Consider the following 12365-nt stretch of genomic DNA (forward strand, 5'->3'; position numbering starts at 1 on the left):
GTGTCCTCTGAAAAAGAGGACATATGTCACGCCCCCTACCCCGCCCCCGCCCCGCCTCATGTCCCGCCCCCGCCACGCCCCCTTCAGGTCCGGGTTTCGCCCCTATTCCCCCCCCCCCCCCGTCACATAGTCCCCTCCCCCCCATCACATTCCCCCCCCCCCCCTCACTTACTGGTGGTCTAGTAGAGTCTTCTCTTCGGGGCAGGAAAGAGCCCCCTCTTTCCTGCCCGGAGCGCTGCCTGCCCTTGCCTGCTGCATCCTCGGTATGGCTGGGGATTCAAAATGGCCACCGAGAGTTGAAGCGGCCTCGCGAGAGTTCAACTCTCGGCGGCCATTTTGAATCCCCAGCCAGACCGAGAAAGATGATAGACAGGGGAGGCAGCGCTCCGGGCAGGAAAGAGGGGGCTCTTTCCTGCCCCGAAGACGTCACTAGACCACCAGGGAACATGGTAAGGAAGGGGAGGGGACGGGAGACCAGGTCACCAGACCCACGGCGCCGATCACACGCCCACCGCACGCACGCGCCTGCTCGCACCCGCGCCCATGTTTGTCCAGAAATCCAGACAAACGTGGGCGAGGGCAAAATCCGCCGGACGCCCCGGACATGCCCTCAAAAAGAGGACATGTCCGGGGAAATCCGGACGTATGGTAACCCTACTAGGGTTACCATTTTGTGTCCTCTGAAAAAGAGGACACGTCACGCCCCCTACCCCGCCCCCGCCACGCCCCCTTCGGGTCCTCGTTCCGCCCCTCTATTCCCCGCCCCCCGTCACATGGTTCCCCCCCCCTCACATATTCCCCCCCTCACTTACTATCTAGCCCTGGTGGTCTAGTAGGGTCTTCTCTTCGGGGCAGGAAAGAGCCCCCTCTTTCCTGCCCGGAGCGCTGCCTGTCCTTGCCTGCTGCATCCTCCTCGGTCTGGCTGGAGATTCAAAATGGCCACCGAGAGTTGAAGTGGCCTCGCGAGAGTTCAACTCTCGGCGGCCATTTTGAATCCCCAGCCAGACCGAGGAGGATGATAGACAGGGGAGGCAGCGCTCCAGGCAGGAAAGAGGGGGCTCTTTCCTGCCTCGAAGACGTCACTAGACCACCAGGGAACATGGTAAGGAAGGGGAGGGGACGGGAGTAGGGTTACCACGGCGCCGATCGCCCGCCCACACGCACGCGCCTGCCCGCACCCGCGCCCACGTTTGTCCAGAAATCCGGACAAACGTGGGTGCAGGCAAAATCCGCCGGACGCCCCGGACATGCCCTCAAAAAGAGGACCTGTCCGGGGAAATCCGGACGAATGGTAACCCTAGCTGAAACACAGCCTGTGTCGGGTCTGCCTTTCATTAAACATCACGTGCTGCTCAGAAAGAATAAATCACTTATCTGATGAAAATGTAAAAATGAAAGAAATTTCAGCAAAGCATATACAAGACAATGCATTGATTCATAGCAGATTGGAGTATTTTGAAAATTACAACAGGAGGCTTAATTTGCGTTTGTTGAACTTTCCAAGAACTTTAGTTTATTCCCCTTTGGAAATTTTCAAACGATATTTGATGGAAAATTTGAAATTTACAGAAGATAAAATACCTCCACTCAATAAAGTATATTATTTGCCAGCAAGAAAATTGCAAGATGGCCCCCAAGAACTACCACAAATAGAACCTGATTTAAATGTTTCGGAATTATTAGAATCTTCTTTGACTGAAATAACTGAAAGACAAACTCTTTGGGTATCTTTTATTTTTCAACAGGACCTGGAACTGGTTAGAAAAACCGCATTAAAGCACTTACAAACCCCATTTTATGGGAAAAAAGTACTAGTCTTTCCAGATGTCACTAAACAGACTCAGGCTAGAAGGAAAGAGTTTTTGGCAATAAGATCCGCAACATTAGCTTTGGGAGCCTCTTTTAATCTCAATTACCCATGTAAATGCAATGTGAAATATCTAGGGGTTAAATATGTATTTTTTGTTTCTGAGCACCTGAAACAGTTTATTACACAGAAAAAGGTTTTATAATTTATGTTGGAGTTTAGTAGGTCTGATTAGCCTTGGAAAAAGAGACTAATGAAAAAGTAAAAATGCGCGGTATATACTGTTAAGCCTTTACCTCTTATTTTTGGAAGATATTTGAAACTAATCTCCTGAGTAGTATTAAGTTCCAGCCCCTTTAATTTGGGGTCTAATACAAGTTGATAATCTATATTTTCCTTACTTAATTTTTTCTCTAAAGAAAATTGCCTGTAACCTGTTAAACTGCTTTACTTGTTCAAGATACATTCTTGTAAATTAATGAAAACGATAAATAAAGAATTAAAAAAACATCACGTGCTATTTGATTTTACATATTTTAATTGAGAATCTGACAATAAAGTACTTGGAGAAATCACCCCGACTGGACATCTGTCTAGTCATTTCCACTCTTGTGTTCTCCATTGAATCAGTGTGGGGTTGTTGTGGTTTTCTTTTGTGCTTTTTGGACTTGATCACAACATAACACTTAATTATTTTTATTCTGCAGTTGGATTTAGCTCACATTTTTCAGTAGTAGCTCAAGGCAAGTTACATTTAGGTACTGGTATTTTCCTATCTCCAGAGCATTGACAATCGATCCAGTCACTATTCAAAGTGATTTAACAAGGCAGGAGAGCTTCTGACCCGGTTAAATTACTCGTACCTGCCTAACCACTTACTTAAGCATGGCCGTACCATTGAATATCAACATTTCTGCTCCTGCACAGTCCGGCGGGAGCTAGTACTTAACCAGTTAAGAGGTGATATTCAGATCGCTAACTTCTTAAGTAGCCAGCAGAAACGCTGTCCTAACTTTAGCCACCAAACCTGTGCCTGGTTAATTTCCAGGTAGCAGCGTCTGGGGTTTCTGGTGCCCCTCCCTGGATGACAATAAGAGCCCTCAACCAAGACTGCTGCCAGGGATCACAATGGGCAGGAACAAGTAGGCATTGCTATTGGCCGTAGGCCCCTGTTGACCACCAGAGATGGAAAAGGGAGGGTGGAGGTGGCATCTGTTTCACCTTAGGCCAGGGGTTCTTAACTTAATTCTGACTAGCCAGTCAAGTTTTCAGGATACCAACAATAAATATGCAGGAGAGAGGTTTGCAGACAGTGGAGGTAGTGCATGCAAATTTCTCATGCATATTCATTGTGGATATCTTGAAAACCAGACAGACTTGGTGTGTCCAGAATCCCAGCCAGTATTAGCTTGGGGCCTGGTGTGGGCCCAGATGTAGCTCTGCCTTGAATAGCTGGTGCCCAGTGTTTAGAAAAAGAGAGCGATGACCCTGTGGCTAAATAGTGAGTGTAATTAAACTCTGGAATTTGTTGCCAGAGAATGTGGTAAAGGCGGTTAGCTTAGCGGAGTTTAAAAAAAGGTTTGGCCGGCTTCCTAAAGGAAAAGTCCACAGACCGTTATTAAATGGACTTGGGAAAAAGCCACTATTTCTGGGATAAGTAGTATAAAATGTTTTGTACTTTTTTGGGGATCTTGCCAGGTATTTGTGACCTGGATTGGCCACTGTTGGAAACAGGATGCTGGGCTTGATCCACCTTTGGTCTTTCCCAGTATGGCAATACTTATGTAAGTTTGGATTTGAGGCAATGGAAGGTTAAGTGACTAGCCCAAGGAGCAGCAGTGGGATTTGAACCTGGCCTTGCTCGTTGGCAGCCTAATGCTTTCTAACTGCGCTGATGCTCTTCCATTCCCACATGACATTCAATAGCTGCTTCACATGTTTTATACTTCAACTACTGCCATGGGCTTTTCAGTTTTTGGCCACACAATCCCATTCACCCTGTTTTGCTTTCTCAGCCAAGTTCTTGCCTGTACACTATTAACGTTACTAACAATGTATTATTAAATGCAAAGTTTTGGCCATCCCTGATCAGTTTGCTATTTTTTTTTAAACAAATAAGGATCAGCCGTTTCCGCAAGGGCTCAGCCCACTCTGCTCTTGCAGCAGGGGCGTATCTGGACTCCGGCGGTAGGGGGGGCCAGAGCCAGAGGGAGGGGGCACATTTTAGCGCCCCCCCCCCGCCGCCGCCGCCGCCGAGCCCCCACCGCCACCAATGACTCTCCACCCCCCTCCCGCCGCCAACCCTCCCCCGCTGCCGTTACTTACTTTTGCTGGCGGGGGACCCCAACCCCCGCCAGCCGAGGTCTGCTGCCACCTGCCGCTGCCGTAAAACAGCCGCCCCGCGGTGTTTAAAATTCATCTTCGGCCTCCGTGGCCGTGCTGCTCTGATAGGCGCTGTTAAAATCCACTTCGGAGTCTGACGTCGTTGTACGTTGTACGTGCTGCGACGTCAGACTCCGAAGTGGATTTTAACAGCGCCTATCAGAGCAGCACGGCCACGGAGGCCGAAGATGAATTTTAAACACCGCGGGGCGGCTGTTTTACGGCAGCGGCAGGTGGCAGCAGACCTCGGCTGGCGGGGGTTGGGGTCCCCCGCCAGCAAAAGTAAGTAACGGCAGCGGGGGAGGGTTGGCGGCGGTAGGGGGGTCCAGGGCAAAATCTGCGGGGGCCCAGGCCCCTGAGGCCCCACGCAGATACGCCCCTGTCTTGCAGTATCTTTCATTTTAAGGTAGAGGATCACTTAGTTCATAAGCTGCACCAAAGAACCTGCTGGTGTTGGTCGCTGGGTTTCCTCTTCCTGTTAAGTGGCACCTGTGTAAACCACAAGCCTTCTGATGTAAAGGAAAAACACCTGCCTCTGATTTTAGTGAGTGGTGTGTTTGTATACACAAATGGAAAAATACTGGTGTTTCTTTATTATTCAATGCAGGTGGTTAAAGAATTACAACTGGCACTAGATGCCTTGAAATATTCAGCCTGAGCACAAAACAGGAACGGAAGGCCAAGGGACGATCACCAGAAACCAGCACTATTTTCACAGAGCTCAGCTCAGTTTATGATGGCTATTCTTTAAAATGTCCTTCCCTGCCTTACTTGAGGATGTAGGCCTAAGCGTGAAGGACTCAAATCCTGCCACTGGTTGGAAATACTTCTTATAAGGTGGTTGTTGTATTGCCATGCCTTACTCATTTTCAGGAAGCCCGAGGACTGCTCACTGAAGGCAATGATGTAACGCATCAAGCAACAGGCTTAGGCCGCACATAGGACAGCTATTACCTTTCCGCTTCTCCAGGCTTCCAGCTAAGTCAGAAGCAGGGTTGGGACAATCAGGCTTCATTCACAGCTGTGCCTGTTACCTTTCCCCCTTCTGAACTCAGCTCAGCCACTACACTGACAGTTCAAGACCTGGGTGAGAGGGGGGGGGCCATATAAACAGCTATTAGTGAGCCCTAAATCCAGCCCCTAGCCATTGGCATTGTATGAGGACCAAAGCTTAGGGTTACCATATGGCTCCAGAAAAAAAAGAGGAGATTGAGCCCGTCTGGATTTGGTGGACTTCCCAGGGGTTGAACAGTGCCGTAGTAGCCTCTCCAGAAGAACTGATCTTAAACTGCAATGAGGTGGGCCCTGCTCTAGGCAGGAGCAGCCATTTCAGGCCATTTTCTATGGAAATAGTTTACACCTCTCCCCCCCCCCCCCCCCCCCCCCCCCCCCCCCTAAATTATCTGATTTCTTCTGTCTTCACAGATGTTGATAACATTTTCAGATTTCCATTGCAGGGGCAAACAAACCATCTTGAAAATGACATGGGAAACTAAACAAAATAAAACAAAAATGTGGGCCTTGCCTACCCCTATATCCAACTCTGCATCAGCCATGCTGAAAGCTTGTGAGTGGGGCAGAGACTGGTTTGACCCCTCAACCCAATCGCTAGTCCACTGCCCTGGAATTGATGAAGGAATAGAACCTGAAGCTCCGAGTACCACCACCTGGTCTTTTTTATTTTTATTTTTTTAATAATTTGCATACAAAATTGCTGTGTTTGCAAAGTATTTTAATCACAATCCCATTTAATCCTTTTATTTACATTTAGAAACTTTATTTACAGAAATTGTAAACATTAACCATCGCCTCTTAGCTCAGTGGTTCCCAAACATGTCCTGGGGAATCCCAGACAGTCAGATTTTCAGGATATCCACACCGAATATCGTAAGAGAAGTTTGTATGCAAATTTCTCTCTCATGAATCTTCATTGCAAAGATCCAGAAAAACCTAACTGACAGGTTTGGGTGCTTTACTCCATCTGAAACATTGGTTCTGTGGCAGCTTCCTCTACCAGGAAATAGCTTCTATGCCTTTCTAATCTAGGCCATAAATGCAAGTTCACTTTGTTGGCGTGCCCAGCTCTGTGCGATGGGCAGACAACCTTAGACTATAGGCTCGGAAGATACAGTACACGTAAAGAAGAGCCCACAAGCACCTGGTTCAGTGGTTTTGAGTAGCTACACACAGCTCCTGCAGGGAAGGAGAGTCAAAGCCGGCTCTCCTGGTCCCTATGAAAGCGACTCTGTGTTCCTGCAACTCTGGCACTGACCGTGGCTGGCTGTGCTTATTTTTCAGTAGCTGCTCCAGTTACTTTCGTTTCCTTTTCCTGTTCGGTGGCATCATGTAAACCACAAGTCCTCTGAGGACTAAACTGCACCGAGCAACAGTTACAACCTTCCCTATCTTACAGGGCAGACTGGAAGGGTCATTCTGGCCTTTATCCACCATCAGCTCTATTACTGTTAAGCACTAAAGGAGGCGAATACACTCAAAAAAAAAATGGAGGGAACAATTCACAGAACAAGACTAGTTGTTTTTTTTTTTTTTTTTTTTAATTCAGCTTGCTGCAGCCATCCCTCCCTGAGGAAGGGGGTGCCTAGAAGGTCTGCCACAGGACTCAGTCCTGTTAGTGGGAGGTAGGTTTCAGCTATAACATAAAAGCAGCCAAGTGGGCTCTCTCCAAAAGCCTTCCAGTTCAAGAGGAGTCCCATCCCTACCCTGGTCCCCTTGAAGGCACAGGTTATGTTATGCATGCAGATGCTGCAGGGCTAGAAAGAAATGCCATCTACTTAAGATTAATTGCTGAGAGCTCCAAGACAGCTCCCCCACCTCCCACAAATTTTATTTATTTATTTATTTAGATTTTGCTCACACCTTTTTCAGTAGTAGCTCAAGGTGAGTTACATTCAGGTACTCTGGATATTTCTCTGTCCCAGGAGAGCTCACAATCTAAGGGTTAAGTGACTTGCCCAAGATCACAAAGAGCAGCAGTGGGATTTGAACTGGCCACCTCTGGATTGCAAGACCAGTGCTCTAACCACTAGGCCACTCCTCCACTCCAAATGGCATCACATCACACAAAAGACCAGAGTCAAAAGGAAGACACAGAAATACCTCACCATGGTGGGAGCTACACAACAGGAAAGCCTCTACTGCTCCAAGTAACAAAATAGCCCATGAAGAACACCCCCTTCCCTACTATACATCAGTGGCATAGCTAGGTGGGGCCACGTGGGCCTGGGTCCCCCCAAATTTCATCCGGGCCCCTGGTTTTGCTGGTGGGGGGTCCCCAATCCCCACCAGCCGAAGCCTTCTTCAGCGCAAGTCTCCAGCGCACTGCATTCACTGCCCGTGCTCTTTCTTCCTCCGGACGTCCTGCACGTTCCTTTAAGTGAAACTGAGCATGCTCAGTAAAGGAGCCCGCACAGGACATCCGGAGGAAGAAAGAGCAGGACAGCGAACATGGCGGCGCTAGAGACGGGTGCTGAAGAAGGGTTGGGGACACCCCGCCCGCAAAGGTATTTGCTGCTGTGGGGTGCGGCAAGGCGGCAGACTAAAAAGTGCCCCCCCCCCCCCACCTCAAGGTCTGGCTATGCCCCTGCTATTCATAAGTGGCATTGGATTGTCTGTGGGTATTGCACCCAGAAATGTCTAAATCCTCTGCCCTTCTGGGAACTGGGACAAAACTCTGTGCTTAAGAGGAACAGTAAACAGCTGGGCAGGCCCAAAATCTAATCTGGCTCCCTAACCTGGTCTTCTTTTTCTGCCTCTGCAAGAAGCTAGTTTGCCTTTTCTTCTGGGACTTCCGGGGGGGGGGGGGGGGGGGGGGGGAAAGGAAGGTGGTAAGCTGGTCTATGGCTACCACACCATCCGCCCAGCTTTCCTGGTCCCCGACAGAGGTAAGGTACATCTCAGAGGAAGGGTGGGGAGAGAGCTGGTATAGTTATACTCTAGGAGGTAGCTGACAGTAAACAGAGGTTAAAAAACAAACAAACCACAAAATAGCAGGTCAAACAAGAAATTTAGTACCATTGTAATTACAAAAAACAAAAAAACAAATCCAAATGGCTCATTGATAAAAACTTCTAGGCTTTCAAATATAGCTTGGAAATTGCCTTAGGAAAGTTCAAATCTATAGAATACACCCACTAAATACGAAAACTACTACACAGATGCAAAATTCCCCAGTTCCAGGAGGGAGAGTTGTTGGCCAGCCCAATTTTTAACATATATGAGCAGTGTGGAATACATAGACCCTGATTCTACCTATTGAAATCAGTGCTACAATTCTCATCATGTACCATCATAGGGCTGTCAGAAAGCCAGGACTGGAACTGGGGAACTTAGCAGCAGCTCTGTCACTAGCGCCCGACTACTTTTGTGGTTCTGGCAGTTTCCTCCTGATTCTTTCAGCTTCCAGTTCAAATCAGAGCCAGTGGCATGAACTCTTGCATTCCCCATGATCCTAATTTTTCTTCTCACTGCCCTCTCTAACCCAACCATCACCAGCTTCTGGATTGTGGCTCCCTTTGAACCTGTCATGTGCACTTCCTGAACTCCAGCCGTGCCACTCTTGTACAGCGAATGGAATTACCACAATCCTCTTGCAGGAACTGCGAACGCTGCGCCAACTCACCTTCAGCTCTACTGAGTCGGTTCTACAAATCAAACCCATTCTCTGTCCTGGGCAGGCCCGTGCCAATTTTTTTCTTTTTTTTTTTTTACATCAATGTGAAGTTGGCACTTCTAGGTATTGCTGCTGCTAACCTGTTATCCCTCCACACTAAGGGGGATTCACGGTTCGCCCGGACACAAAATTATTTATTTTTTTAACACTCTATAGTGCCCTGCCCTGAAAAAGTGCATTGTTTACATGGGTACCTGAGGCAAGGGGAGCGAGTGACTTGCCCAAGGTCACAATGTTGACAGTAGTGGTAGAAACAGGATTTAACCCTGGCTTCCCCCTTTCTCAGCACCAGGCCACCTCCTACGGCATGGGTAGCCAGCTGACAGGGGGTCCATGATCAAAAACATTCAGCAGGTCAGAGACAACGACTTCACCAGTTCTTGGGAGAATTTGTTCCTCCTTTTATGATTTTTCTCTTTTTTTCTTTTCTTGATATTCAGTGACTTTTTGTTGAAAATAGCCTACAGAAAAGAAATAAGCATTTAGTTAAATATCTTAAAATTGACAAAAATATTACCTTGGTTAAGTAAAGCGATCTTAACTGTGTACCAGTTTATCACGTTTTCGAAGCTTAAGAAGTAGAAACCAGAAATACCACCCCCCTCCTGTGTGCGTCAAGGAACAACAGTGTGAAACCGAGAACCTCTCTCCATCTCATTATATGAATGTGTCTGTATGATGATTTTCATGATCTAAGCAGCTCTCTCATTTCTATACACACAACTTCTAATAACTTTGAGGCCAATATTCAGTGGAGAGGCTCCTACCCAATTCTTTTCTGCTGACTGGGTGATCCCTGGATTCAGGGGCGTAGCCAGACTTCAGTGGGAGGGGGGTCCAGAGCCTGAGGTGAGGGGGCACATTTTAGCCCCCCCCCCTCCGGCGCCGCCGCTGCCGCTACCAACTTTGACCCCCCCCCGTCGCCCCCCCCCCCCCGTCGCCAACCCTCTCGACCCTCCCCCCGGCGGAGGACCCCAACCCCCACCAGCCGAGGTCCTCTTCTTCCTTCGTTCTGTTTCTAAGTCTGACGTCAGACTCAGAAACAGAACGAAGGAAGATGAGGACCTCGGCTGGCGGGGGTTGGAGTCCCCCACCAGCAAAGGTAGGCGACGGCGGGTTGGCGGCGGGAGGGGGGGGGGGGGTCGAGAGGTCGTCGGCAGGGGGGTTCAGGGCCAAATCTACGGGGGCCCCAGCCCCCGTGGCCCCACGTAGCTACGCCCCTGCCTGGATTTTTAATGGTGCAGTTGAAAATCCAGGAAGGCTGCTTCAGCATTATCCAGTTACAGCAGGGGTGGGCAGTCTTTTTCCCTTCTTTTAAACCCCCAAAAGGAGGCTCAGTCACACCATCTGCACTGGAAAACGGCAGCTGCATTCCAAGACTGCCTCTGGCACTAACCCTTAACCAGCAGATAAAAATTAAGGACAGAAAGAGACTAATTTTTCTGTCACTCCTACAGAACTGCTCAGAGCATCCATGGTTGGAGAAGAGCAGTACGTGGCTTGGGTCACATGATATGCGATGCCATCTGTGCCTTATACTCAAAATGTAAGGGGAGGGGTTCAATTTAAACAAAACAAAAACAAAAACAAAAAAAAAACAGTGGGAAGGTCAGGAAGAACCAAGATAGCGTTGTAGAGGAAACAAAAATCCTTTGCTAGCTTGTTAAAGGGTGAAACAAAGATTAGTGAACCATTAGTACAATCATAAATTTAAAGAAATGAAACCTGTACTGCCCAGAGTGGTCAGCCAATGCTATCCATCTCCAACTGGCTTCCAACAAATTATACTCAGTAAAACAGAGCAATACAAAAAACTCCCCAAAAAACCCCAAAGGGAGAAAAAAAGATTGCTTCCAAAACTAACCAAGTATAACAAAAGTTGGCTCCGCTCGCAAAGAGTTCTGTCCTTGTCAACTTCACTAACCCCGTTCGGTTGTCTGTCTGTGGTCGCATTGGGCAAGAGGAGAGGGAAGGTGAGGGAGACTCCCTCGACCCCCACTCCCGTTCCCTCAACAAGGCAAATAACTTTCCACTTTGGGGTTGCTGTCAAGTGTGGATTGCTGAACGGTGGCTTGTGCCTGAACCAACACCTCTAAGCTGAATATTCTGGAATCAGAAGTTCAGACTTTACAAGACTTAGAGTTCAGTCTCTGTGAAAGGTAAGAATTTCCTTCATTGTCATCTGGACTACTTGGAAAAATCAGGTCAGAAGATGTAACCCGAGATTGCTCAACTTCCTTAAGTCGCCTTTAATTGCTCCTCTTGATATGTTTAAGAAATATTTGTTGTAGGTTCTGGGGATGGCTACCAATTCTCTACCCGCCCCCCCTCCCTCCATTACACGGGCACCGTACATATTAGCCCAGGAAGACCTTTAAGAGAGCCTGTTGGTGCTCTGAGGGAGGAATCAGACTGCATTTCTGGAACCCTCATTGGAAGTAACCATCCAGAGGACGACGATGGTGGTTACTTTTCCTGATGGTGATTACGGTTGCTTTGCAGCCAGACCGGAATGCTGTGTTAAAACTTCCTTGTGGAGTGGAGGAGTAGCCTAGTGGTTAGTGCAGTGGACTTTGATCCTGGGGAACTGGGGTCGATTCCCACTGCAGCTCCTTGTGACTGTGGGCAAGTCACTTAACCCTCCGTTACCCCTGGTACAAAGTAAGTACCTGAATATATGTAAACCGCATTGAATGTAGTTGCAAAAACCTCAGAAAGGCGGTATGTCAAGTCCCATTTTCCCTTCCCTTTAGACATTTAGAATCACTGTTTTTGGGGATAAAAGTACAGATTTTGCACAATTTGGCAAGAGAGACACAAATGTGGCCTACGCCTTTGCAGGCCCTTTGAGCTATGGGTCAGTGGCATTCCTAGGGGGGGGCGGTGGATGCGGTCCGCCCCGGGTGCCCGCCGCTGGGGTGGGGTGGGTGCCACGCGCCTGTTGGCTCCGCTCATTCCGTGCTCCCTCTGCCCCGGACCAGGTTACTTCCTGTTCCGGAGCAGAGGGAGCATGGAACGAGCGAAGCCGACAGGTGCGCAGCACCCCCCCCCCCCCCCCCCAGCAGGTAAAAATGCACCTGGGGGGGGGGGTGACGTTTTGGCGGGGGAGGTGTCGTTTCACCGGGGGGGGTGGGGGAGCATCGGCGATCCGCCCCGGGTGTCAGCCGCCCTAGGAACGCCACTGCTATGGGTACAGACTCCAGGCGCTTAGGGGGCCTTCAAAAAGCCCTGTTAGTGTTTTTAGCTCATAGTGAAAATCAGCTGGCAGTAAACTGAGACACCCATAGGAATATAACGGACGTCTCACGGTAAAAATCAGTTGGCGGTAAACGCTGAGCTAAAAATGCTAGCGCGGCTTTGTAAAAAAGACACCCTAACTTTGTTCTTACATTTCCTTGTTTATGACTAAACGTCAGCCGGCGTGGCTAAACAGTAAGATAAAGGAAATCATTAGAGCCAAAAAACAATCCTTCAGAAAGTGGAGAA

General features: G+C 48.6%; 1 protein-coding gene across 2 annotated transcripts in view; it reads right to left on the reverse strand.

The window, feature by feature from the left end:
• Positions 1-8196: 8196 nt before the first annotated feature.
• The window catches only part of DENND2D (DENN domain containing 2D), an 82199-nt gene continuing 78030 nt past the window's right edge, over positions 8197-12365 (reverse strand). For both annotated transcript variants that reach the window (XM_030221422.1, XM_030221421.1), the window contains exon 12: positions 8197-9340. In XM_030221422.1, the coding sequence (XP_030077282.1) occupies positions 9282-9340 (59 nt within the window). In that variant the 3' untranslated portion in view covers positions 8197-9281. The remainder of the gene's footprint in view (positions 9341-12365) is intronic.

The sequence above is a fragment of the Microcaecilia unicolor genome, chromosome 12, assembly GCF_901765095.1.
Source record: "Microcaecilia unicolor chromosome 12, aMicUni1.1, whole genome shotgun sequence".
Taxonomy (NCBI): Eukaryota; Metazoa; Chordata; class Amphibia; order Gymnophiona; family Siphonopidae; genus Microcaecilia; species Microcaecilia unicolor.